The sequence below is a fragment of the Poecilia reticulata genome, chromosome 5 (genome assembly GCF_904066995.2).
Source record: "Poecilia reticulata chromosome 5, P_reticulata-male-v2, whole genome shotgun sequence".
Lineage (NCBI taxonomy): Eukaryota > Metazoa > Chordata > Actinopteri > Cyprinodontiformes > Poeciliidae > Poecilia > Poecilia reticulata.
The window spans coordinates 9,426,633-9,453,605 of record NC_088834.1 but is presented as its reverse complement, the minus strand read 5'-3'; the positions used below and the strand labels follow the sequence as shown (position 1 = coordinate 9,453,605).

Here is a 26,973-nt window from a genome sequence, read left to right as displayed (position 1 = left end):
GAAAGTTTCCAAAAAGTTTACTGATTTCCACTGAGCAACTGACAGTGATACAAGGCAGGCACTAGTTAGACAGTGTGTGTTGGAAAATAGGGCATAAAAGTCAGTGAACAATTTAATGTATAATGCTAATACTCTAGTTTGTTTCTCTAAAGAATGGAAAAACTTCTTAGACACTATTATTGTGTTATTTCTTTAGAAGAGGCATTGAGGTCTCGTGTCCTGTACATTTTAGATGTGTCCCTGCTTCAATATACCTGAGTCAAATAAAGAAGTCATTATATGAATATTCTGTCAAATAATGACCTCTTTGACTGCATACTGAGGAGGTGATTCAGCCAGTTGATTCAGGTGTGTGGGACCAGGAACATATTTAATAGTTACAGGACCCCTGCTGTACACAAACAGAGTTCAGTTAATTGAGTTTTCTGTAATTGTGAAGATGTTTCCCATATTATCTCCCTTTGATACAGAAAAAGTGTCTAAGACTAAGTTTGGTCAACCACAATATATAGCCTACATTAACAAGACCATGATGATTAGAATTGTTTTTTTCTAAAAATGTCACTATGAGATTCGATCTAATTGAAGTTGTTTATACCATGCTGTCTTAAAATGTTAGCTCTTAGAGTTTTAACTTAATGAAAGCGCAATGATGGATGTTCTTGTTCTTTTCAAATACGTGCCGTTCATTTAGCAAGCTCAACAGCATGTAAATGAAGAAACAAGACGTAGTAGAATAGAATTTTAATTTGACCATTTTTGAAAGACTGCTTATTTATTCACTTATCATAAAATCCCCATATCTTCCGCAATAAAAGCCTTCTGTTTACTTTTAATGAAACTGGAAGTTTGGACAGGGAGCGTGTGAACACTCACAGATGCTGCATACTTTCTAGTTCTCGCCCTCTCTCACGCCTTATCTTTCACACACATGCGCACAATGGCAAACAGCTGTATGCGGCTTATGTCTGTACAGTGAAAGAAGTCATTCAGTACGAATGTATGCAGCATGCCTGTATTCATTACCCAATCATATACTAAAAGTTGTTTTTTTTTGTTTTGATTGTGTTCTCCAATTTAATGTATTGTTATTCTTTTCTTATGTGGCTGCTACCAAAGCACCCTAGCTAAATGTCTTGATTACAGATGGCAGAATGCAGAATGTGATGTTATTAATTCCTCACCATAGAACACATCAGTAATCAGAAATCAACAGCAGAACTGAATTTAAAAAGCCCTGATGTTGTACTACATGTTCTATTTAACGTATGCCACATGTGAAAAAAAAAACAAAAACAGCTTTCAAGTTCTAAAGCAGGGCCAGAGAGACACAGCCGGGGTGCCAGAGCAGGAACATTTAAAGTGGATTAGTTTGTCACATTATCAATGCTTAGCACTAAACATTGTATAAACAATACAGTAACCTAACTTATTTCCTATTCATTCATCAAAGTTCAAGTGAAGAAAAATAGCTGAAATATCAAATCTTTAGATGGTTCATATTAGACGTGTTTGCACCATCCAAATGAGTTTGAGTTGTGCTGAAGAAGATACAATGCAGACATTACGGTACATTTATGATATAATATTATTATCTATGAACATATTAGCAAATCAGTAAGATTAAAAGTAAGAAGAGTTTTAACATGAAGAATCAAAGAGTATAATTCGTACAATGGTTGTCATGTCTTGTGTTTGCAAGCCATTTTAAGCTTTCTCCACCTGCACACAACTTTATTTAGACCTCAGTTTAGGCCAAGTATATCAAAGCTTCTTATGTTATGCATGAGACGTTTGGTCATTGAGTCAGGTCCTGATATTCTTCTACTATTTTTGAAGCAGATATGTAAAGGAATTAATCTTATGTTTTTGTTGTTGTTGTTTTAATTTATTTTTTTGAGCAGGAAATTGGCTTAGATGGCATACTTGTAGCTATGAATGTTTATCATGCGACTGGTCAACCACAACTGTGTCCATCAAAAAAGAACATTCAGTAAATCGCATTGGTTGTGTTGCCAAGTGAAATAATTTTTAAAAAGCAGCAAATATCACATGTTCACCATGAAAGCTATGAGAATTTCCATGCTTCACTCAAATCTGAGAATTTGAAGTACTGCGCCTCTCATGAGTATTATTTATGTTGCTAATTGGAATTTGGTCTTACAAATAGCAGAACTTTAGTGGATAAATCGAAACTGCTCTACCGGTAGATTTGTCTGTCACTTTCTACTTGCTCCAATAGCATGTTGGTTACCGTACATATCTACAGATGCTAGGCCGTCTGCGATTTCCCATCTTTTCACCCTCTTTCTTACTCCCCCTCTCAGCCACCTGGCCCTCTCTCTGAGCCTGCTGACTGACCAGATGCACACTGAATGGAGCAGACCTATGAGAGGAGAGGCAGTGATTGTTATTGATGAATATTCTGTCAAATGCAGATCCCTACAAACCTGTGCAAATAAAAAATGAACAATAAATTATTTTGTGATTGACAGAAATCAGTATAAATACTGATAACGACTTAGTAAAACCTGTGCTATTCATAATTGATGTTATCAGTTTTTCTTTCAATAGTGTCACAACTTACTTATTTCATGCTTCTCCCGTGTTATACATACTTATTTAACTATTTTATCCTTGTCTTTTTTGATTTCATACATGTCAAAAAAAAACATGAGTTACTCATGAGCTTAAATCATAGCATTGTTTTTATTGCTGTTAGATGTTTTCATTAATATAAAGATACATGATCAACAACATTCAGATCTCCTGGGTAAATGGATAAGATTGTAATTTTTGATCTAAGAAATTGGATTACATTGAATTCCCATTTAGTTTGGTTTTGGTCAACCAGTTTGACTAGAACAGAGAAAATTATCTTGAATTTTCTCCAGTAAATGCTGATGGTCATTAAAACAGGTCTTGTGTTGGATGACAAAAATTTGTGCCCAAAAAGTAATGAAAAACTACTAGAGTTGCAAAAGTATGAATGGTGAAAGGTTGAAATGATCAATAGGGTTAAACGTCATCCATCCATCTGTCTGTCCCTACCTTCTTCCTCCCTTTCTACAGCCATCCATATATTGTCTTCTTTTTTTTCCAGGGTTAACAGGTCTAGAAAAACCCGATATTCTTTCCCCAGCAAAACTCTCAAGGTCACTCTGGGGCATTTGACCAGAAAGAAAATGTGGCCCCTCAATCAATTCCTGATTCTGGTTCACACATCACAGTCATACTGTTGCCGTCTTGCACTCAGAAGGTTGTAGGTTTTATTCCAGTTTCCTCCTGTCACATATCAGTGTGCCCCTGGGCAAAGCATTTAAACCCAAGTTGCCTACTGACCTGCATTTCACTGTTTGGCTGAGCTCTTTCTTCACCACAGCAAAGGCCGTCGGGCATTAATGCAGATATGACCCAGATATAGACTAGCTGCAGCCTCACCTCGGGACCTGTATACACCTTTATAACCTCTTGAAATAACAGGTGTTCTTCTGAAGTCTGCGAGAACACCACCTGATTTGCCTTGTTTACTTCTGCTACTGATTGATCTGAGACACAACTAAAACTTTGTTACATTTTGTGGTTTGTAAATAACTCTGTGACCTTGATTTCAACTCTATTTGCCTCACGGGTCATTTTGACCCGAAGACCATCTTTGAACCTTTTTTTGTACAGCTTACATGGAAATGTGAATAAAAACAACATTTAACTTTTTCTATTGTATGGGCCAATCAAGGAAAAGTCTTAAAATCTCAAGTTAAAAAAATAACATTTAGGAGATTTTTGGGGGGGGTTTTAACACAGTGGCGGGTCATTTTGACCCGAGGACAACAGGAGGGTTAAGAAAGGAGACTGTATGGACGGCATAAAAACTCTTTAAAGAGAGATCTGTACTTTTCTCAATAGGATAGAGGGGAGGGTAGAAGGGAAAGGGACTAGAAAAGACCCGCCCTAACGCATATGCAGATGCATATGCACACACACACACACACGCCTATGATTGTCTCCCTTTGGCACAGCTTCTTGTTTAGCCTTTAGGTGCCAAAGCAATTAGTTATGTTAATTGCGGGGTCCATCGCCGGTGAATGCAGGTTGAATGGGGCCAGTCTGCATCGGAGGATTGGCCAGAATCCATGTGGAGAGCAGGAGGTGGGGCTCAGTGGGAGGCAGTTTGTGTGACGTCGCTGGAGCGCTCAACCCATGAAAACAGGGGAGAGAATAGCATGTGGGAAAAGTGGGGAGGAGCTTGAGCTGAAAGGCGCTGAGTGAGAGGATAGGAAGCTCAGAGCTTGAGTGAGCCAGCGTGAGAGAGGAGGCATATTCAGGGACTCGTATATCAGAGAGAATAACTTAGGTACAACAGACTGTGTAACAGGAATAGACAGTGGCAGAGAGCTTTGCATGAGAAGCTTCAAAGCCTCATGGACAGAAGGGAAGTAAGCGAGAGTATTTGAATTTGTAGAGTCCTGGGTTTGCTGGTCTAATCGGTTATCCATCTCCATCTGGGTGCCATCTGTGTCTCTGGCTTTGGCCTTCACTGCGCTGGAGCTCACATATGTGGGAATGCAAACACATGCCTGACATATGAAGGCGTGGAGTCACAAAAGAGGACAAAAAGCAGAGGACAACAAAACTCTGCCACTGCAGCTGACTTTCTTCAAGGACTGAAGAGTGGACTCTACTAGAGTGGAGGTAGGAGCAAGTGGTTTCAGTTTGCTTTTGTGTTGCTACGGTGGTTATTTGTAATATTAATTTGTCTCAGTAGGGAAGTAAGTGAGAGTTTGTTCGCTGGCGAATAGTTCACATTGTGTGTGTGTGTGCGTGTTCAGTCCTAATTCCCAAAGCTGGTCTGTACTGTACAGATGGTACATCATCCTCTCCTCTTTATCTCTTCATCCTTGTCGACTCAGGTATGAGGGAGGCTTTCTTAACTTGTGCACAGCTTTTGCTGCCATATGGCGAATAACATTAATTATAACATAAAATGATCTTTCTGAAGTTCAGAAGACTAATTTTCTGCACTGCACTTGCTGAATATAACACATTTTATAATTCAGCAAGATTTCAAGAAAAAAAATCACAGCAACATTTTAATGTATTGCACAATGAACAATTTACTTTTTGTGTTTTTTTTCTCTTATATTCCATATTTTATTCTTTCTTTCACTTTTTGACATTTTTTGAACATTTAATCAAATCAGAAATTTTGTGATGTCTTATCTGCCTCATCCTCAGCTGTCATTTAACCAGAAAGCAATCAATTCTTCCACATGACAAGCAGAGCAGAATAAACAAGGTAAAGAAAAGATGTGCATCTGTTATACAGTATCCCGGGCATATGGGAAGAGGAGGGGAACTGCTCTGTATGACTTTCATACTCGGTCTAAACGTGGCGCCTTGACATTAATGGGAGGTGGGAGCAAATGCGAGTGGAGCATCACTCTTTGCTCTCTCAATGTTACCCAGGTACACCTCCATGCTCGAGAAAGCATCTTCCTGTTTGTTTTTTTTCAGGTTTTGTTTTTTTTTCTTTCGGTGCAATCTGACAGGCTTGTTGTGGGAAAGAAACGGATAGAGAAAAGAAAAAGGGACCTGGCCAGTGTCACGTCAGACTTGGCCAGGCCATCAGGGAGATAGGAGCGACTAACTGTCGGCTGCACAGCCTCAGAGCAGAGACCCCTGTCTGGTCTTCTGGATTTCATCATATTCCTGGCAGCAGGCTCTGTTTTATAGTAAGTCTGAAAATGTGTTTGCATGGAGGCCATTCCAATTATTTTTATTCAGAAACCTTATTTTTACCTGCCAGGCCACTGTAGTCTCTGTCATGGACTTGCATTGCTTTGAAGCTCCTTATCTAGTCCATGATAAGCTCATGTTTGAGTTAGGCAGTGAGTGTTCCTCCATCTGTGAACCAGGTGTACTGCAGATATTGTGTCTGCTGAGACTACAAGGTTACTTGTCTTATAGCTTTCTTCACCTTTTTTTATCTTTTTGACCTCAATCCCAGCTGCGAGTTTCTCTGCTAAATGTGTTGGAATAAAAGGGGAATAAGAGCACAGTGACCCCTGCCCAGTTGCTCTAAAGAATTTGTGACAGATAGCCCCCCCCCTCAGTTTCATCATGTACGCACACAGAACAGAGCAGCTGCTTGTGGAGTTTGCTGCAGGAAGTGCTCTATTAGTTCCATTGGCAAGGGCGGTGATATGTTGCCCCAGGGCTCAGCAAGAGGTTGTGCATTTGAACGGAACGTGTATGGAAGCTTGCAATCTGATTTTAGCATAAACTCCTTGTAAAAAAAAAAAAAAAAAAGTGCTTAAAATGTTTCATCGTGGGAACTGGTAAAAAGCGATATGTTTTGGTTAACATAGAGAGGTGCACATGAATCTGTCGGCGTTAAAATTTCCCTCTTTCTCCCTCCTCCTTGCTCTAATATTTCATTCTTTTTCTTTATCTAAAGGGTATGAGCAGTTGGTTCATCGGATGAGCTTACTGACCCTTCACTTTTCCAAGAAACCTGCTCGATGACCCATTGCAAAACTTTTATTTACTGGTCTTAAGAAAGCTAAAAGACTGGGGAATGAGTTCCATTCAATGGTTGATTGATAAGAAGTGTGACAGAGTTCATACTGTCTATATCTTAACTGAACAATAGCTGTAACATTAACATGGTATGGTTTTTCTATGTGGTGCCATGTTTCTGCAATGATGTTAGATCCACTCTTAAAGTCCCTACAAGGCAAAGAATACAGCTATAATGCAACGGAGTCATAATAAAAATACATATATAGTCCGCAATTTCCAAATATGTTTGATGAAACAAAACCAATAATACCATTGTTCATGCTCAGAAGAACTATAAAAGTGAGAGCTAAGTTGCAAGGTGGATGGTTGAGATGAAATTGGTGGTGTTGTCTTTCTCCATGAATTGCTTGCAGAAGTCATTAATTTCTCCAACCTTCTTTTGACCCATATCATTGTGAGAAAGTCTAAACACAAAAAGTTACATTTCATAGGCTCCTCTTGCCTCCTACGATTTACCATTAAAACACAAAACTTTTGTCTTTTCTAAGATTCTGTCAGCAGTCTTTTCGCGCTTTAATATATTGCTCCTTGTGTGTTCTGTGGCATTTACAAAGAAATTGTAGGCAACCCCCCGGCATTATGCAGCAAAGGCACCTAAACTCATGCGAAAAAAGAAACGCACTCATCCTCCACTGTTCTCAGTGTCTCATTCTTCACATTGTTCCTAGCACAGCTGGCCTCTTTGTTTTACTTATCTGTCTCTCTGAGTGGTTGTTGAGCACTGCTCTTCCATACAGCTGGGCTCTGGGCTTACCCACAGCTTTGTTTATGTACTCTGTGAAACAAATGTGCTGCTCTGCCTTGCTTTAACTCATTGCATCACCAGAGCTAGAGTGTGTTAAATCAGGATCAATTCTTTGTTTAAGTCTGGTGCTGTAGACTTACCTTGTTGGAGCATTTGTCCCGCTCAAATGAAAATTCTCTTGAGTCGCCAGTGTGGCAGTGGCGCGTGCTGATAGCAACATCTGGTTGGACCTGAGCCCAGTCAGTCAACTGGGCTCTTAAAGCCTGTCACACCTGGTGTAATGCAGGCCAGCCCTATTGTTAGCGGTGTTTCCTCATGTCTGGGGCTTGCACTTTGTTTTATGGACTCCTGCAACAGACTTGATCAGTCGGTGTATTACTATTGCCTTAGAGAAAAAGCGGCATTTATTTGGTAGCAGGTTAGGTTTATGGTCTGTGTTTACACGATTCAGGAGACACTCACTCCCAGTCATCCAGAAACACAAAGGCATGTACATAATCAGCATTTTCCTGATATTTGTTTGATGTATTCGAAATGTGCAGAAGAAAATGGTCAGTAAACCAACATTGTTGCAAGACTTAGATGTTTTCCAGTTCATCACCCGGATTATAACACATGAACCAGGAGCTAGCCAGTCATAGACGGCAAGATTTGTTGTCCAGATGGACAGATAATCTGCTGATTTTGAGTAGGTCTGAGAGCTTGGTTGATAAATTTGAACTGTCCTTGTTAGACTGCTGTTTAAATTTGAGCTCAAGTGTTTACACATGTCCCAGACAGGCTTTAAAAGGGGCGTATTTGTTACCGAGTGGCAACTGTCCTCCAAAATCAATTGATGGCAAACCCAAGTCTTGTTAAATGGTGCCTATTTTCAGCTCCTTAAGTCTTTGCCCAGCTTTACAGATTCGTACTTATTTCTTTATGATTGAGCTCAAATTTCAAATCTTTTCAATTCAAAGTTCTAATAATACAAAAACTACAGTTGCCATATATTTCGGCTATGCATTGATGTTGAATCAGAAATGCAGATATTGGTTGAAAAAAGCTTTCAATAAGGTATTTTACTACACCAGAATAGGTAGTAAATTAGGCCTGTATTGTACATAATAAAATAAAGGATATTTTGACAAATAAAAACCTTTATCAATGCTTTCATGAAACCAACAGTGGAAAAAATGGTATGAACAGCAAAAGTAACAATCTTGATCATGATAGTGTCTGTTTTGAGGACCTACAAATCCCATCAGTTTATTGTTATTATCAGATGGTGACTAATTCCTATTACATTTTTTGCCAATAGCTGATATAATCACAAATCCCAAATTATAGATTTTGTAGGTTAGTGCATTCAGATGCTGTCCCGTCAATCTTAGCCCAGCTACATGACTTCACATCCACGTGGACACTATGTGTCCAACATCTGCCAAACCTCCTGCTCCCTCCAGCATCACATCACCAAACCTCTTTTTATTGCTCATTCTCAGTTTTATGGACAGCGTCTGTCTGCCTTGCCGACCCCTCTTACGTTTTCTTTTTCAGTTTGCCACTAAGTACATTTCCATCCATGGGTTCTTTTTTTTTTCCCCTATGTGGCATGCTGGATTACAGCAATGTTTTTGTAATTATCTCACTGAGCAAAAAAGGTTATGCAAGGGCTTCTCCCAGCATTACTCTGTCACAGGGACATGCGAGGAATTTATTTCAGGGATATTACTTTTTCACATGCATACATGACAGCCCCGGTTTTTTCAGATCTGTTTATTATCTTCTATAGTTGTCCATTCCTCCCATTTCTGTCACTGTATACACTTCTTTTTTTTTTTGCTTTCCTCTTACTGTCAACCTTGCCACCTCCCCAATCGCTCGCCTTCCTCACAGAGTGTTGACATTGGGTTTTATCCAAATATGTAGTCTACAGGCCTGGAAGGTGGTAATGAGAGCCAAGAAAAACAGCCTGGCTCTGAGTCTGACAACCAGGCTTGTCTTCCTGATGAAACCAAATGAAAACAGTATTTTTTTTCTCCTTGTTATTCCCTCCCATCCTCCATCTTTACCTCACAGTTCAAATCCTCCCTTCGCCAGCTCTGGCGCCTGTAAATTGATGACTAATTTCTTCGTTCCTGTCAGAGCTGGGTTTAAACTCTCTCAGGGTCTTAAAAGGTTTCGCTGTGGTAACACAGTAAAACCTTTTAGCTTTTAGGAAACTACACACAACTGTTTTGGAACATTCGCAAAAAATTCAGCAAAAAAAAAAGTTTTCCCGTCTCACTTTATACGTTTCCAATTTAAAAATTGTGTTTTGTAAGTTTTAAGTTTGACTCGACTTTGAATGGCTGAGAAGTTGTGCGGTCCCAGGGGAGAAGTAGGTTGAACTCAGTAAAGTAACCAAGGACACACGTTTTAGAGATGTTTTAACACCAAGCTATTTAACCCGTTATTTATCTTCTAGGTTACAACAATTGACATTTGGGGGGGATCATGCACGCACTGTTGAATTATTTTTAATGGATGTGATTGTGTTGCTGCCTCTTTGTGTGTGCATGTGTGTGTGTGTGTGGGTGAAGGTCAGCAGGGAGAGCAGGATAGAGGAACAGATGTGTGCTGTATTGTGACTGTGTGCGCGGACGGACGGGGACCAGGTGCAGCCTTTGTCTCCCCAGCATTTAAGTCCAGTCGCTCGCATTCAGCTGCCTCGTGCCACCCCTCCCCCTCTCCGTGCCCCTCCGCCTTCTTTGCTTCTCTCCGTTGATAGCAAGGCAGAGATGTGTATTTATATGTGTATGGGTGGATGTCGGCTGGGGCTGCCTTGGCCTGGAGGAGGAGGCTTCAGCGGCCCCTTATGCCTTCCCCCCCTCCCTCACAGGTGACTGTTGGAGGTCCCAGCTGGCTTGCTCTTGGCCGATTAGATCCATATGGTACAGGAGGAGGAAAGAAAGCCTGGTTAATGTTCAAATCAATCGCTGCTGTCTGTGCTTTTGGTTGATTTTTCTTTTTCATAGCATATTATGCAAGGTCCAAGCATCGAACAAGTTGAGAAATAAATAGCCAGAATTTTGAAGAACAGAATTATTTGATTTTTATCAATTCTGTGCAACACATATAGGATATTTCATCAGTTATTGTCAGTATAAATGGATGGTTGGTGTTGAATAATACCAGAGAGACAATATGGGTTTTCTTGATAGCTATTAGACTGTAAAGTTTAATAGCCAGTGTTCTGAAGTCTTTGAGTCTCGCTCTCCTATTTCAAGTTATAATTTGAACAACAGATGCCACGTTCCTGCTGAATCTAGCCATGAGCCATTCAGCTGTATCAAGATGTTCCACGGTTTCAAAATTGCAAGCATTTTCCATATACCCTTATGCAGTTTAAAGTTTTTTTGTTAATGCTCAAAAAAGTGCCAGGCAAGGAGATTTTTCAAACTGTATGTCGCAAAGAGTGTTATAGCTCTACTCCTCCGTCTCTTGTTGCTAAATGCTGATGGTCAGCAGCATGAAGTGGAGATGGATGGGTGGATGGATGGACAGAAATTGTAACATTTCATTCTCTATAAAGAAGCAGTCATTTCATTTAGTTGAAAAATTCTATTTTCTAGGTCATAGGTGAGTTGAAAAGAAGACGATACAAATCTATATTAAAGCTCTTTATGTCCCTCGAAGATGGAAACATCAAACAGTACGACATTTCAGTTCACAATTCTTAATACCCATCTTCATGACTTTTCCATGATTGTTCTGCATTTTCTCCATCTTCCCATCAACATTGATTGTCCGTGCTGTCACACCATGTTTTTTGTGGGGATGGTGTAAATCATAGATTTGTAATGTATTACAACCTGAATTCTAACATGTACAAAAACAAGTGCTCTCATGAAGTTATAGTAATTCCACTTCTAGGTTCAGTCAGTGTGCGATAGGTGGTTTTATTAGTTTCAGCTGCCCATTTAGTGTAAAGCATTTACTGCTACTTTTGACTAAATGCAGCTCCATCCTGATGTCTAAAATTAGGTTGAAACATCCACTAAACCTTCACAGTCAAACTAACTATATCTCTTATCTAATGGAAGCATGTCCTGAGAAATGTCACTTAATCTTCCAGATTGAAAAATTCTCTCTGGGTACAAATCTAACTTGGATAGCTATTTTTTGCTACCTTTCATTATCCAGTAAACATGCACTAAAGCTTTTGCTTGGATGATGCTAGCTCTGTATGTTAATGTTTTGTTTACTCAGTTACTTTCCAAGTCACTCCACTAAAAAGTCCCACTGCAGGATTAATAAAGGAATATCTTATTTTATTTTCAAGCCAAACTCCTGACACCAAACTTTATTTTACAGCAATGTCACAACAAGTTTAAACTTTAAGTCATTACTATGGTGTGCATGTGTTTGTGATTGTTAATCCGAAGCCATAATGAATCCTTCCATTCCAGATGCTTGAATGTCTTTATTTTTATTCTCAGTGATAAATTAGCCCTGTATGTGTTGCATCTTCTCTCACCTCATCTATTTGACAGGACAGAGATAGCAGAGTGCTCAGCAGGCCAACACCTCACAGCTGCCAGCCTTTGGAGTTTAGTCTTCAGAGTTAAACCCAGAGCAAGATACACACTTGTCACACATATATGTCCAGGCATGATTTATGTTTATCCACGCATAATAGGTTATGCACCCTCTTATTTGACATGGTATAAGTTCAGGTTTTTGTAGCATTTTCGTCTTTTTTTTCTTGATTTCAGCACATTCACTCCATATTGTAGTTCAACAAAGGTAATTGCTTTCTCTTTTTCAGTTTTAGCCCCATTTCGAGTCATCACCTGTGGAAGCAGAGGCAATTAACGTCGGCTGAATGTTTTAATGCAGACGAGTGTCACCTGAAGCTGAACAAACAAGGAACACCTGGCTAGCAACAGCCATTACCATAGATGTGTTTTTTTTTTTTTTGCTTTTCCATACCTCCAATAGCAGTTGATATAGAAAGAAAATATAATTTATGTTTATCTCTAAATAGGCAAGGGAGAGAAGAGCAGCAAGGAGTCGGAGGAGAAGAGGAAAATGTTTTGTTTACGATGGCCACAAATCTTAGTGTCAGTTATATATATGCTATGAAATTACCTTAAATTATGTCCCCAATTTTTTTCAAAATACATTTTATTACGCCCTTGTCCATGTGTGTTTAGGAGTTGTATGTACCTTTGCTTTGTTCCATTACAGCAAGGATGACAGGTGGCATTTAGACCAAACACCCCACATCCTCCTTTGAGCCAATATTCACCTGAGTTAACATTAGACCACTTTACGCACTCGGCGCTTGTGTGTTTTGTGGTTGCAGTGACAGCTGCCTCCCCTCTGAAAGTCCTAACGTCCGTATACGACAGACCTCAGGTGCTTGCAATCCAGATGAAGTCATCCAGCTATGTGCGCCGTCTAATTGACAAGCAGAGGCAATTCTCTGTGGGCTGACAGCAATACAAGCACACACACCTGATGTCTCCTGTTTAGGCCATTACCTCTGGCTCACGACAGACACTACCATCTCTTAAGATTGCGTGAACACAGCTGCAACCTCATTTCCTAGCTCCCTTAAAAAAATAGGTCACTAAAAAGTTGTGTTTATTTTCTTTGGCATTGTAAAGGCATGTCCATCAAAAGCTGTTAGCCGTTTGTAAGAATATTTAAACTTAATATAAAATTGGGGCGGGGGTCAGAAAAAAAATAGCAAATTTTTCAAAAGATAACTTTTAGTGCAAGCCAGGAGACAATATTGGATATGTGTGTTTTAGAAAATTGTTTACACGATAACAATGTTGACACTAAGGCCATATGCCCCGTTGATTCTGTTATTGAGATGTCAGTCTAATTTCCTGGCCATACGGACAGAGTGTGCAGGGCTTTGGAAGCGGTGTGTGCGTACGCGCATGCTTGCTTGAGGCAGGCTGCTTCCCGCGGTGTGCTGGCAAACCGCGCATGTGGTGGATATGGCAATCCAAATGTCTGCGTAGATCCCTCCTTCCTGCCCCCTGTGTCGGTGAACAGGTGGAGCGATGGCAGGCAGGCCAGAGGGCTGAGCTGAGAGAACGGGGAAAGATGGAGGGGAAAGAGAGGTTGAGGAGGAGTGGAAAACGAAGGATGAACAGTCAAAGCTGTATAATGAGTTGAGACCCAGACTGTCAGACAGAGAGTTTGCACATAGGACACAGAAAGACAAACAGGACTACGGGTAATGTGAAGAGTTTAGCAAGGTTGGATGAAATATATTCAGAGTATCTCAATTTGAGATTTTGTTGATCCTTCTAGCTAGCAATTTTGCATGATTTTATACCATGTTTGTTAAAGGCTTTTAGATTTTGCTTTTGACAGATAAGCCCTGTCGAACTTAACCCTTTATAAACTGGAAAGCTATAGCTCAAGGCTATCAAGAGTTCATAGCTGTGAAAAACGTATAAAGAGCACCATTGAAGCTGAAGCCCTAAAACCATGAAACCACTTTTTAAAAGCTGCTCTCCCTTGACCTGTGACCCATGAGACCCTGCTTGTCTATTAATTGTCAATTCTTGAAGCAGTTAGAAAAGTCTGATCCACTCTAAAGGGAGACAGGACCCGGGCTTCATGGATCTCTTCGAGACAAAGACAGCTTCTGATCCCACGTAGCCCCCTCTCAAACCACAACCACGCCCCCCTTTACACTCTCTCCAAACCCCTTATCTGGTGGTCTTATTCACAGTCAATAGCATATTGAGAAGTTGGGTTTAACATTCAAAAGCTTTGCCGATCTTGTTAGTAAAGCGTGAAATGGCTCCGTCCCATTCTCTCCACATCTCTAGGCTCTTTCTTCAACCCCCCCACACACACTGTTTAGTGGGGTTCTCAATGAGGGGGCATTCTACTCCCACACAATAGACTTCTTCAGCATTTCTTGTGCTATTGATCTGAATGGGTGAGAGTGAAGGGCTAAACTTTAGACATCTGGTTCTTTGATGGGGGCAGGGTGGTTGGTGCCCTGGCAGTATGTGTTGTATGATGTGAAGTGGGGTTAGGTGTGGGTGTGTTGTGCAGTGGCGGTTCCTCCGCAGCTACACACTTGAATCCATTGCATTAATATAAATAGTGAGCTAATAGGTGAACTGGCCTTTTTGTTTTCTTGTTTGCATTAATACTCGCTTTCCTTTGAGCTGTCCACTGAGACGGTTTTAGCTGAAGTCAGATGTTTCAGTTTTCAGTTTGTTTGTTTTTTTCAATTCTCTGAGTGTTCAGTATCCAATTGTATCTACACTACATTTTTGTATCTTCTGGACATACAAGTTAATTTTGAATATCTTGTTGTAAAACTTGTCTTAATTTAGGAGCACATTTTTTAATTAGGCTCTGACCCATAAGTGACCTCTTGCTGTCCTTCCACAGACAGTACAGAGAAGAAGAGCCCTGCCATGCCCGGGTCGCCTGTGGATGCTAAGACTCATTCCAGATCAGCCCCCAGCAGCAGCGCCAGCTCCACAATGCCACCCCTGCCTTCTGTCAACCCCAGTGGCCCTCGTCCGGCCTCCTTTTCCACCACAGCATGTAAGAAAACTACCAAAATCTCTGTGCATCCTTGGTCAGTTGTCGCTTCAAGTTGGCTTGCCATTTCCCCCTCAAACCTGATTTATATTCTTAAAGTAGACCAGCTAGTCCAGACTTAGAAAGAAGGCTTAGTAACACAAATAATTTTAGAGCATCTGGAACCACTTATCGGAGCTTATTTTTACTTCACCTCTCCTCCCCAGTGACAAATGGGAATCATCATTCCCCACCAACGCTGAACGCGGTGCCCTCACCACCACAGCGGTACAGCAATGGACCATCTTCTTCTTCATCTTCATCGCTGGCTAATCAACAGCTGCCGGCCACCTGTGGGGCTCGCCAGCTGAGCAAGCTGAAACGTTTCCTGACCACGCTGCAGCAGTTTGGCAACGACATTTCTCCCGAGATCGGAGACAGCGTCAGAAGCCTAGTTCTGGCCCTTGTGGTAAATCCTTTGATGTTTAAGAGGAGGGAAAAAAAAGGCAGTATTTTGTAGAAATTCATCTGTTCACTGTTTTCCTACACTTAACTCTGCCTTTCTCCTAGAACTCAACAGTTACCATTGAGGAGTTTCACTCAAGGCTTCAGGAGGCCACCAACTTCCCCTTGCGGCCCTTTGTTATTCCTTTTCTCAAGGTAAACATACCTCCCCCCTCCTGACTTTCTGTCAGATTATTTCCAGGTTTTGGTTGCAGGCAGCAGCTTTATTGTCTTTTCCAGTTAACTAACATATAGTCAGCCTATTTTCCTCCATGCTGTCAAATTAGCTACCTCAGGAAAACCCAATTTGAACTTGATCTGAACAATACATGGGAAAAAATAACTTCCCAAGATACAGCGTAACAATCAACAACCACCTTTTTGTGTAGTATTGATGACTGCATAAATTTCCTTGTTAATGGTTTAAACCAATCAGGACTTCATCTCTGACTTGACAAGTAGCAGATGAGTTCTTGTCAAACAGTCTCTTGAGGCTCTTTGTACCTAGTGAGTTTGCAACAGTATACCTTTTAAAAGCTCCCCTCAGCAAAGCAGCCCATAAATCTTCAGTCAGTTGTAGCGCTGTTCTTTAAACACTCGATATCTCTCTTTTTTTTTACACACTTATTTCTGACTTACCTTTGGAATCCCTCCATCTGTCTTCCAGAAAGGAGAATTCTCTGTTCTCTGTCTTCTACTAATTTACTACAGAGGAGTCGTCTCCCTCCTAAACGTTATTCCAACTCTTTGGGAGCTTTGCAAGAGATGGGACTGATGGGGTAAATTCTGTAAACAGGGAAAAGAGAAAGAGGTGGCTCAGGAGGAGACGGGGAAAAGTGGGAATTCGGAAGTGTGAAACATGCCCATAAAGTGTTCCCGTCTCTTTTTATGGTCTGTACTGCGCCATATGGAGCCGCTGTCCCTTTTTAAAAGAGCATTCAGCTTTCAAGGCGCCGCCAAACTAGCATCCGCCTCACTGAACCTCAGAGAGCCCCTACATGCAGCACATGTGTCTGCTTTCTGGGGGCCTTAGGGGGAGAAGGGATGTAGAAAATCCTGATAGATGGGCACAGGGGCGCAGTTGAGGATCTTTCAGGTTTGGAGATCGCATGAACTTCAACTTCAACAAAGATGTCATATTCAAAGGGAAAGAGGTGCAGTTTAAAAACAAAACTTTAAATACCATTTGGGAGTGCTCTGTGATAGGATGAGGTCAGTCATAAAATGAGAAGGCAATGGTTATTTATTTGGTTGCTCAAGAAGGAGAGAGCAGTGGGGGTGAGGAAGTGGTGTAATTGCAAACACACTGGAGTCTGTTCCCAATTAGGGAAATACAGGGAACAAAAGCAAGATGGAAAGATTCAGCAGACAGACACGGATAAATATGTACATGTGGATGTAAAAATGGACAGTGCAAGGGAGGATAAAGTACTGGAGCTTGTGCATCAATTGTTTTGAAATGTTTTGAAGGCTTGGTGCCATCATACATAGTTTTGCCGTAACCAACACAGTCTAAGTGTGCTTATCCCTCCTGCTGCGTGGGAGGTTAGCAATCATCATCAGTGGTAGTGCTGCCATTTTTTATTTGAATTAGGAAAGCCACAGCCACTATGGAGGCAGCCACAGAACAACACCCAAAGCCCAGCTATACAGCCAAAACCTCAAGAAGTCGCGCTCCGTGTTCTTTGTTTCCTCTCTCTGGTGCCAGATCTTTACGGGAACTCCTTGGTCAAATTCATGTTATCATGTTCTGTAAACCGATGCGTTGTAGTGTATCCAGTTATTTTAGTTATTTTTCTCCTCATAAATTAGCGCCATTGATATTTCTCCCATAGTCTCTATTAAAACAAACCCCATATGACGTTGTACTCTCCCGTGCACTTTTTGAAATCTGACTTTTTTTTTGGTGATGCAAGAATTTCATCATATATGGCTTTGTGTTTGAGTAGATGTGGTTTCCGTTAATCAGGCCTTAACTGTGTTACTGTCAAGGCCAGTGGACTAATTTAAAACAATATTATTGTATATTTTGTAGGCAAACCTTCCCCTGCTGCAGAGGGAGTTGCTCCACTGTGCACGAGCAGCCAAGCAGACCCCGGCTCAGTACTTGTCACAGCATGAGCACCTCCTGCTAAGCACCACCATGACTTCCTCTCCAGACTCCTCTGAGTTGCTGATGGAGCCTCCTGAGGCAGGGACAAAACGACACAGCCCCAGCAGGTTAAATAACATTAGCACGTATTCTTCTAAAATGAAGCTCTACCAATAGTAGGTTTGTAGAGAGACGCGTTTACTTGAGAACCACTTTCTTGTGTTTAGGGCAAAAGAGAACGGCTTCCATGAACGTCCTCCAGTAGCAATGGAGCCTGCAGCAAAACGGATTTGCACCATCAGCCCCGCTCCACGACACAGCCCCGCCCATCCGCTGCCCATCACTGCCCAGCTTCACCCAACTCCTCCACCCTTGCAACACTATGCCTTGGATGACATAGCAGCTCCACACCTTTTACACCGAGAGCACAGCCAACGTGTGCTGGAAATCCGTGAACTTAAGGACAGGCCACGACTCCCTGGTAGGTGACAGACATGATGCTTATGATACTCGTCGCGTTGCTTTGAAACGTTTCTCCTGGAGAGCATTAAAGATACAGTGTGTGCCAGCTTTAAAATGCTTTTGAAGTGTGTCAGCTTGTGACTGAATGAAATGCCTTACTGTCTCTCAACAACGGTCTTATATTTCATGAGGATCAGTGGAGACAGACACTGTTGTTGCAGACCAAACTATGCAATTTTAAGGTTTTTTTATATGACTGGCTATCTAGATATTAATTTGGATAAAAGATGATCAACAACTGTTAAACCCAATTAAGCCCAAACGTTGCTGCAACTGAATGTTAATATGTCTGTGCAAATGATAAAGTAAACAAGTCACTGAAGGAACAAGAGCACTGGAAAGTAGATTTTGACAAGTGCACATTCCTTTTTGTCACATTTGAACCTTATTTTGACTTGAGCGCATAGATAAATTGAGTGAATAGAAAAAAGCTTAAAATGACATTTTTCACATTGACATAGTTTTAATTAGTTTACCGAAAATATAAAACATTAATATTCTGTGTACTTTTTCTACAAATGCGGATACTGGTTCTTTAAATCTATTAGACGGTTATGCAGGCATGTGTCGATCTATTAAATCACTTTGCTATAATCAGGAAAATATAGAAAACAGTCCTACTTCCTTCTGTTTAGCTCCTGCAAGTAGCTAAACATGCATTTAGAAAATCGCCACTAAAACAGACACACATACATATCATATTTTAATCCGTACGCAGTAATGGGTGGTCTATGTGTTTGTTTAAAATCTCGGTATATCTCTGGAGTCCAGATATGTGTATAAACAGAGCTGTACTGTCCAGGCAGGGGGAGTTTGGTTCTACTCTGGTGTATATCTGCCCCTCCAGTTGGAGCTTGTCAGCACTTAGTGGAAACAGCAGTAGCTCACACACATACACACACACACACATACATTCAACAGCACATACACACCTATGTATTCGGGGTAGAGGTGCTGTGTTTACGAGGCCTTTAGTCTGTCTGACAGCCTCCTACCCGCCTGCCGCCACTTAACTCACAAGCACACACACACAAGGATAAACACATCAGTGTCCCCCCCCCCATTCCCCCAGTCGTAGCTTTGAACTGATGAACGCTGATGAGATCCAGAAGTTGGGAAGATTTTTGGGAAGGCAAGAACGTGTGTGTGTGTTTGTGTTTGAGATTGTGCGTTCATCTTTCGTCCCGTTGCCTCTTTGCTTTTTGAAAAACTCAGATTGAAGAGATGGTGATTTCCATCTTTGTATGCCGTGCATGTGTGTTTTAATGCAGTTCCTATGCTTGTGGACATGGGTTCAAGATGTTTTTTGGCTTCTGCACGAGCTCTACCCCATGTGTGCAAACTGTTATTTCTCTTCAGTGTATAATTAGATATTGCCTAAGTCGAGCTACGATGGGAAACACATCCCTGTGTGTATGTGGGACACAGGGATCCACAGCGAGTGTCAGAGCGGCTGGTTGTGTTTAGGAGTGGAGCCACTCCACTCAGCCTGAGTGTCTCCCTGTTGGAATGCCGTGAGCTGCAGAAGGGGAGGTGCTGTGGGAGTACTGTGTGTGTCTGTTTGTGTGTGTGGTTGACAGCTGACTTCCAGATGTGTGCAGGCTCTGCGTGCTAAGGGTCTGTTTTGCATCATAGGTTTTCCCTTTCACTCCACCTCTGTTGCTCACTGTCCCATGCCTCTTTTTTTTTTTTTTTGGTTTTATTTCTCGAAGCGGTAACCTCAAATCGCTGCTGTCAGGCTTGATATTTTACGAGCTTCCATTTTGATTTTTAACTTATTTTGGTTTTTTGAGCACAGTTGGTACTGGAGAGATTTCTGACATGTATTCAGGATGAACGAAAAATCTAAAAGTGTATATTTTTTGTGTACATTTCATATCTTTCACTCACTCTCATTGTCACTTGTGACTAATCCTTCATTCAAAGGAATGTTAATCACATCAGTGCTCTATCTCTCTTGTGTGTATTCTAATCAGGCACTAACGGAGGCTATCGTGAGGAGCCGGTGGACCACAGACTGACAGACAGAGAGTGGGCTGATGAATGGAGGCATCTGGATCATGTAAGTCTGCAGGCAGGCACCACTGCTGTTAATGGTTTGCGATATAGCAGGAATGTAATTTGTTTTACTAAGGTCCTGAGAAGAAATGTTTCAGTTTTCACAGTCTTGACGGTAAAAATAAATTAGAGTGACACTTCCTGTTTGACATAAAAGCTAGATTAGGTGTAAATATATATTTTTCAGCAAAGGCTAATGTATAAAATGTTTAAGGGTTCTCAAGGTGTTTGTTAGCTGTACATTTAGGTTTTAATTGTTGAAATTACCCTTTATCATAAGCCAGCAGCCCTTTGGTACTTCCAGTATCACCACAGTGGAAAACATTTTGAAGCAGTAGTACAACGGAAATGAAAGGCATTCTGTATTCATTTGAACCAATTACATTTTTATCTCATTAAATCTTTAGCAGAGTACCTTATCATTTAATGAATACATCGTTGCAGTGCTGGGAAGTTCAAAATACAAAGTAATGCATGCTGGGAATTGAAGGACACAGTAGATCCTACTAGATTTTCCAACTTAGAACTTACACACAGTTGAGGTTGAATAAATGTTATTCCCTGATGCAGTTTTTATTGTCAGAGATAAGTGTAAGCCAAAGTCACCAGGACTTGTTGATTCACTCTCATCAACTTCACTTTGTACCAGGAAAATTTTCAAAAGCAAAAATCCCCCCAAAAATTAAAAAAATATTAACAACTCAATATTCTTTGCCATTGTTTATAAATAGTATTATATTAGTTGTTTGTTCATAGTTCTCTGACACTAAAACTGTCTGATTACCGACAAAAGCAGTCAAAGTACCTCTGAACCAGGCATTGGACACTGCAAGTCTGTTTAATTCATCAGATCATTAAACCCATTTTTCTGTTTCTGTGTGTACACGTTTAAATTACTGTTCAATCGCTTACTTTTATGACTGCAGATCAAATAACCTATTGCAATCCTAATGAAATACAACATACACATTGTGAATAGAAATAATCCTTTTTTTTTTAGCATTGACAGAATCTTGTCATTACATCGATATAATTCTGAAAGAGTATGGATAAGCTACAGGATGGGATCAGATCAGAGCTAACACTAGAGAGGAGCCAGTTGAAGCGGCTCAAGCATCTGATTAGGAAACCTCCTGGACACTTCCCTGGTGAGACCCACGACACGCAGGAGGGACCGTCTTTCTCGGCTGTCGTGGGAACGCCAGAGGAGCTGGCCCAAGTGGATGGGGAGAGGAAAATCTTGGCTTCTCTGCTTGGGCTGCTGTCCCTGTGACACCACACAGAAGATAATGGATGATAATAGATGGATAAATTGAGTCAAGTTTATACAAATTTAATGCTAACAAGTTGGTTATGAGGGAGCTCACTTATAAAACAACTTGAACAAAAGGTCAATTAGCTCTTAATTTTCCATGGAACAAAATTGTCTACAAATGTTTGTGTTTTTCTTTTTATTTCAATTCTATGCTGGTTAAATATTTGAAAAGGAGTTGTTGTCGAGTAGCAGATGAGTTCTTTTTCACTGTCAAAATGGGGATTTATGAATATTTATTTTTGAGAATGTCAACAAGCTATGCCTGAAAGCAAACTTGGACTTTAAAAGTGCCACATTTTCTTCACCATCTAGGTGCTGAACTGCATCGTGGACATGGTGGAGAAAACCAGGAGGTCAGTAAGCGTGCTGAGACGCTGCCAGGAGTCGGACCGAGAGGAACTGAACTACTGGAGACGACGTTCGAGCGAGCAGGAAGATCCTCGCAAAGGAGGCTCCGGCTCCACTCCGTTTTCCAAAACACACAGCCCGCTCTCTGCAGAGTCGGGTAAGGTTCTTTTTGTACTGTCATTTCAGGTCGGGTCAGGTCGTGAGTCATTTGTTGTCTTTTCATGATTGTTGCCTGTTGTTGTTTTCCACAAATTTTTCCATTGCTTTTGTGACGAAATAAATCAGTTTCTCTAAACCTTTATACTTTTGTTTATTCATGCTCACAAATTTTCCATGTTTTGAGATGTTTCCCAGAAAATTTCAGTTTTATGTAAATATGGAATTAAATAAATTGCTATTTGTTCACTGCAAGTTTTAGTTTGAGTGCTGAGCTCTTCTTGCTTTGCCTATCAAAGTGTTCTCAAACTGTCGGGTGGCATAAATCCACAAAAATAACTATGAATACCAGTAAAAAAAAACAACAAATAGGAGTCCGCTTGGATCCTTAAAAAAATTAAAGTGACTAAAAGAGGAAAATTCTGTTAGAAATTATTACAAGCTTCTTCCAAATGTTTTCAGAAAATTATGAGACTTTCTCATTTTGACATTCAAAATTAGAGTTGGCATTACACTATTATGGCAAAACTCATTTCTGCATTATGCTCTTTACATCATCTAGTGGCCATAAATAGAGCTGCACCCATGAATTCAGATGTCAGTGTGAGTCCTTCCACAGTTAGGCCCCCAGTCTGCTGTGTACTGGCAGTGTTCTCTCTGTGTGCCAGCCTTGCCATCCCCCTGCTGCTCCATAGTCACAAACAGGTGCCAGGACTGGCCTCGGCCATATCGGCCACAGAAGGGCCGTCCTGCCGTCCTGCAGGCTCAGAGACCTAGAGCTGGCTGACTCGCCAGCGCGCCATCTGGACCCACAGCCGGAAAGCCTGCCTGCTCGCCTGGGCTCGGGCCGTGGTAGAGGGGGTGTATGAAGGCTTGTTGGAAGAGAGGGGATGGAAAGGAAGGGAAAGGGAAGAAAGAAGTAAGGGGAGAAGAGATGAGAGAAACGAGGGAAAGAGGAAGTCCGCCAGTCAGCAGAGCTGGAGAGAGAAGTGTGTTGAGATATAGGGAGTGAAATTTGAGGGAACAGTCTGAATATTGACACAGCTTGTTGGTCTGCTTTTTCCTCCAAGCCAAACACATTCCTTTCTAAAGCTGTCAGATCCCGGATCAGTCCAAGAATCTGACAACCAACAACTATGTTGGCTGTGTGTCTTAAATATGCAGGCATGTTTGCATCAGTGACTAAATTAACGACTTGATGAAAAAGAAACCATCGGTGTATAGCTCTGAGGACTTTCTTTCTACACACCTTTAACATTGACTGGCCTGATGTTATCTTAAAAAGTCAATGTGTTTTTTAAAAATCCTGACAGGTGCTTATCCACTGTTTCTACCTCTCCCACAGACTCCCAGCGGGACTTTGGTCCACGGCCAGGCTCAGCATATGTCACTGACGAGATCTGGAGGAAAGCTGGTAAAAATTTCACTCATCGAAATTATTCAGGCCCCTTTACAAAGATTACTACTTTCAGGTTATATTATAACTTATCCACTAAGAGTCTTAGACCGCTGTATGTTGGGCTCATGAAGGGAAGTAAACTCTAAACACTCGTCCTCCTTCATGTGCAGAGGAGGCAGTGAACGAAGTGAAGCGTCAGGCCATGGATGAGGTTCAGAAAGCGGTGGCAGAGGCCGAGCAGAAAGCTTTTGAGATGATCGCTGCAGAGAGAGCAAAAATGGAGAAGACTCTAGCCGAGGCGAAGAGGAAGGCTCAAGAAGACGCCATCATGGTCATCAATGAACAGGAGGATTCGAGTGAGGTGAGCAGAGATCAGAGTTATGTTCCTGGCAAGATTTTGCCCTCAGTATTGAAAGCTATTGTGAATATTATTAGCATTAAAAACTGTATAGTACAAAAATAATGTTCCCAATTTGGAATTAATAAACTTAAAATTAATGTATCACCTGCCTTCTAAGTAAATATTCTAGGTGCTGAATTTGCAGTCCAAAAATATTCATTCACCTTCCTGGTAGATTTAAACTTAAACATTTATGGTTATACAATCAAATCCTCCTTATGATTGCTTTTCAGATTTCTGCATGTCCCCCCAGGTATTTTTGATGATTTGGTAATGACCTCCCAGTCTTGGAGATTGAAATGCCTCCTTGCCATCACCATAATCATTAGCTCCAACCACACACCGCGTTCAAAGGAACCCCGAAATGTTAAAACTACTTATTGTCCAAACAAGCATGGTGATCAACTTAAAAGTTTTCTTCAAATCAAAATCCGACAGGAGTTTACAATTGAAATCTAACTTAATGCCTACATTGACAGTTGCTGATTTTAAACTCAAAATGTATCTTTATGAATAAACCATTAGCTAAGTTACTATGAAATGGGAGAGATTTATTTAATTCTAAGTCAACTAACTTTTTCTATGTTCTCCCTGAGGAGAGTGATTGAGAGTATATTAAAAAGGCACAACGAATGTCTTATACATTAACATTTAAATAAAGGACTGCCTGGTATAATTAAGACGGGCTAAATGTGTTCATAAAAAATATAGATTTTCATGTTGAAACGAGAGCAAAGAGTTGGTAGGTGATGCTTTGATGAACTGTCGATCACTCCAAAAGGGTGAAGAGCTCAAAGTCAATGCAAATTTAGAAAAAAAGTGTTAATAAATTATGATTTTTTTTACCCCTCTTCTATGTTGTTTTCAATGTTTTTTTCCTTCTATCCTGAGTGTAAAAACTCCCTCAAAAACCAGGCAGCCAATGAGCCGATTGTCTAGTTTGTTTCTTCTACCCAAACACTGTTTCATGAGAAGCTTCGTGAAGAATAAAGCGGAACTGAAAACTGCATTGCATGTCGGCACAGTTTAACACTCATCACAACTTATTTGTTTTGCTTCTTTTCTTGCATTTTTTTTAGTGTTGCTGGAACTGTGGCCGTAAAGCTAGCGAGACGTGCAGCGGCTGCAACGCCGCTCGTTACTGTGGCTCCTTCTGCCAGCACAAAGACTGGGAAAGGCATCACCTCATCTGCAGCCCAGGACTTCAAGCTCAGCCTAAACCAGTCTCTGCCATCACTGCGAACAGGGTTGCTGCCGTGACCGCAGCGACTGCAGCTGGGATGTCTCCTGTCGGCGTAGCCGGGGTCAAAGCTCCCGACAGCATGCCTTCGGCCTCCAGTCCAGGTGGCGAAAAGGCTTCAGTTGCTTCTCGGTCCTCCACTCCCTCCACCCCAGCCTCAGCCTCTGAGACCAATGGACATTAAGGATGCAGAGGACTTCAGAGCTTAACACAACGACTGTCCTCTTTGTTGTTGGGGAAGAGTTGAATCAGCAGCATGAGGAAACTATTTGTGGGTTAAGTTAGGATAACAGATTTTTCATCATACTTTGGCAGATAAATAAAGACAGATTATGGATGACTGTTGTGAGTGATGCGTCAACTGGGACTTTGGCTTTGGCGAAGAACAAAGAGACTTGTTTAGCATGCAGTCATTGGATGAACAGATCTCCATAACAGATGGAAACGTCTTTCTGGTCCAAAACCCCAAATCGAGGATCTGTGCTGGAAAAAAAAAATTGATAATTGATCACAAGAGAGGAAGTTTTTAAAGGAAGGCATAAAACTCTCCCACCCACCAGACAATATCACTGTTTCTATGTGTAAAACTAAGATGAGGAGGTAGGTAAATGTAAACAGTGTAAAAGTACCAGCCCTGAAGCATCTGTCTTTGTTGTTTAGTAAAAAAATAATAATCTGACAGCCAGACACCTGAATGCGGTCACTGCAGCTCCTCTCTATACGTAAATATTCGCTCACCAACTTGTCCGTTTTTCATACGTGTGAATGAGTCAAATGTCGTGTTGTCGGTGAATATTGTAAAGCATATGATTATTTTTGTTAAAGCAATATTAAAATGAAGTGTTCAGGTATTTTAAGCAGCTCCCCTCTCCCCATCACCAAAGTTTTCTGTTGCTAAAGAGAGTCATTTCCATGACCCATAAATGCATTTTAGGAACATAAAATTCTAACATTAAACTGGGAAATCATTTTGTCATTCCTCGTCGTCAGAAGCTATTCAGCCATGACTTTCATTATTGTTACACTTTCGTTTTGGTACTTGCTCATGTCATCAGGGTCACTGCAAAATCTTTCATCAATGCATCAGAAGATTAAAATCATTCTTATGGATTTTAGTTAGCTTAATTATGACATAACCACAAAGAGAAAAGTGTCACTGATCCGTGTATCGCAGTGACGGCTCTGTCTCACAGAAAATCTCAGGAGTATTTGTGTGCAAAAATCATTCTTCTTCTTTTCTCACAGTTGGGCTGAAATTTAGTGATAACCTTTGATTTATCCTACTCTGCTGTTACACCTGAGCTATCCCTGTTTTTGTTTGTTGTAAGATGACTTTGTAAAGAAGATTATGAGAGAAACCCTTTATTTTGAGCCACAGTCCCCCCCTTTCCTTCATTCTATAAACATGTTCTCTTGTTATGATGCATAACTTCATATGAAAAACTTATCTTGACATGAAGTATGGAATAAAGAAGTAGAGCTACTTCAGAATTGCTTAATTAATTTTGTGTCTGTTTATTCTGAGTAAGAGAAATGCAATGAAGGTAAACCTATGAGCGTAAAGCCTGGCCCAATAATTTAGCTGATAAATGCAGAGTAACATCCTCGTGCTGGTTTAGATTTTTTTAAATCTTGCCTTGCATTAAATTTATAGAGTCTTGAATTTCGATACAGAGTCTATGCCAGAGCATCGGCAGGAGCTGAAATCCCAAATATGAAGAGATCACATTTTCAATGCGTCAAATTTTCCTGTAAGTGCAAATTTACACAAACATAAACTGGTTCACCCATAAGAAAAATCTGAGCTGGAAAAAAATGTTAAGATTCTCTTGGAGAGGCATTTCAGCAAAAAAAAAACAAAAAAAAAACAGTCAGGAATATCCAAATAATCTCCATAAATTAATCCTTTTAACATTAAAGTAGCTTTCTTCAATTTCGTTTTAGGATCCTTTGTGAATATGGTCCCTGGATGGCAAAGTCATAAATAATAAAAAAAAAAAAAAAAACTTGGACTCAAAATAATACCTGGAATCACAACTTGGAGCAAAGACCTGGCCACGACGATAACTTCATGGA

At 40.8% G+C, this 26,973-nt stretch overlaps 1 protein-coding gene across 2 annotated transcripts in view; it reads left to right on the top strand.

The window, feature by feature from the left end:
• The window catches only part of cbfa2t2 (CBFA2/RUNX1 partner transcriptional co-repressor 2), a 39,030-nt gene extending 12,630 nt beyond the window's left edge, over positions 1 to 26,400 (top strand). The window contains exons 1-11 of one of the 2 annotated variants that reach the window (XM_008408412.3): positions 4,256 to 4,692; positions 14,729 to 14,887; positions 15,091 to 15,332; positions 15,434 to 15,523; positions 17,403 to 17,587; positions 17,687 to 17,940; positions 19,958 to 20,043; positions 21,667 to 21,859; positions 23,204 to 23,272; positions 23,428 to 23,618; positions 24,737 to 26,400. In XM_008408412.3, coding sequence (XP_008406634.1) covers positions 14,755 to 14,887; positions 15,091 to 15,332; positions 15,434 to 15,523; positions 17,403 to 17,587; positions 17,687 to 17,940; positions 19,958 to 20,043; positions 21,667 to 21,859; positions 23,204 to 23,272; positions 23,428 to 23,618; positions 24,737 to 25,081 — 1,788 coding nt within the window. In that variant the 5' untranslated portion in view covers positions 4,256 to 4,692; positions 14,729 to 14,754 and the 3' untranslated portion in view covers positions 25,082 to 26,400. Of the gene's footprint in view, positions 1 to 4,255; positions 4,693 to 14,728; positions 14,888 to 15,090; positions 15,333 to 15,433; positions 15,524 to 17,402; positions 17,588 to 17,686; positions 17,941 to 19,957; positions 20,044 to 21,666; positions 21,860 to 23,203; positions 23,273 to 23,427; positions 23,619 to 24,736 lie in introns of those variants that run through there. The other variant, XM_081606982.1, reaches the window with a different exon arrangement.
• The last annotated feature ends 573 nt before the right edge of the window (positions 26,401 to 26,973 follow it).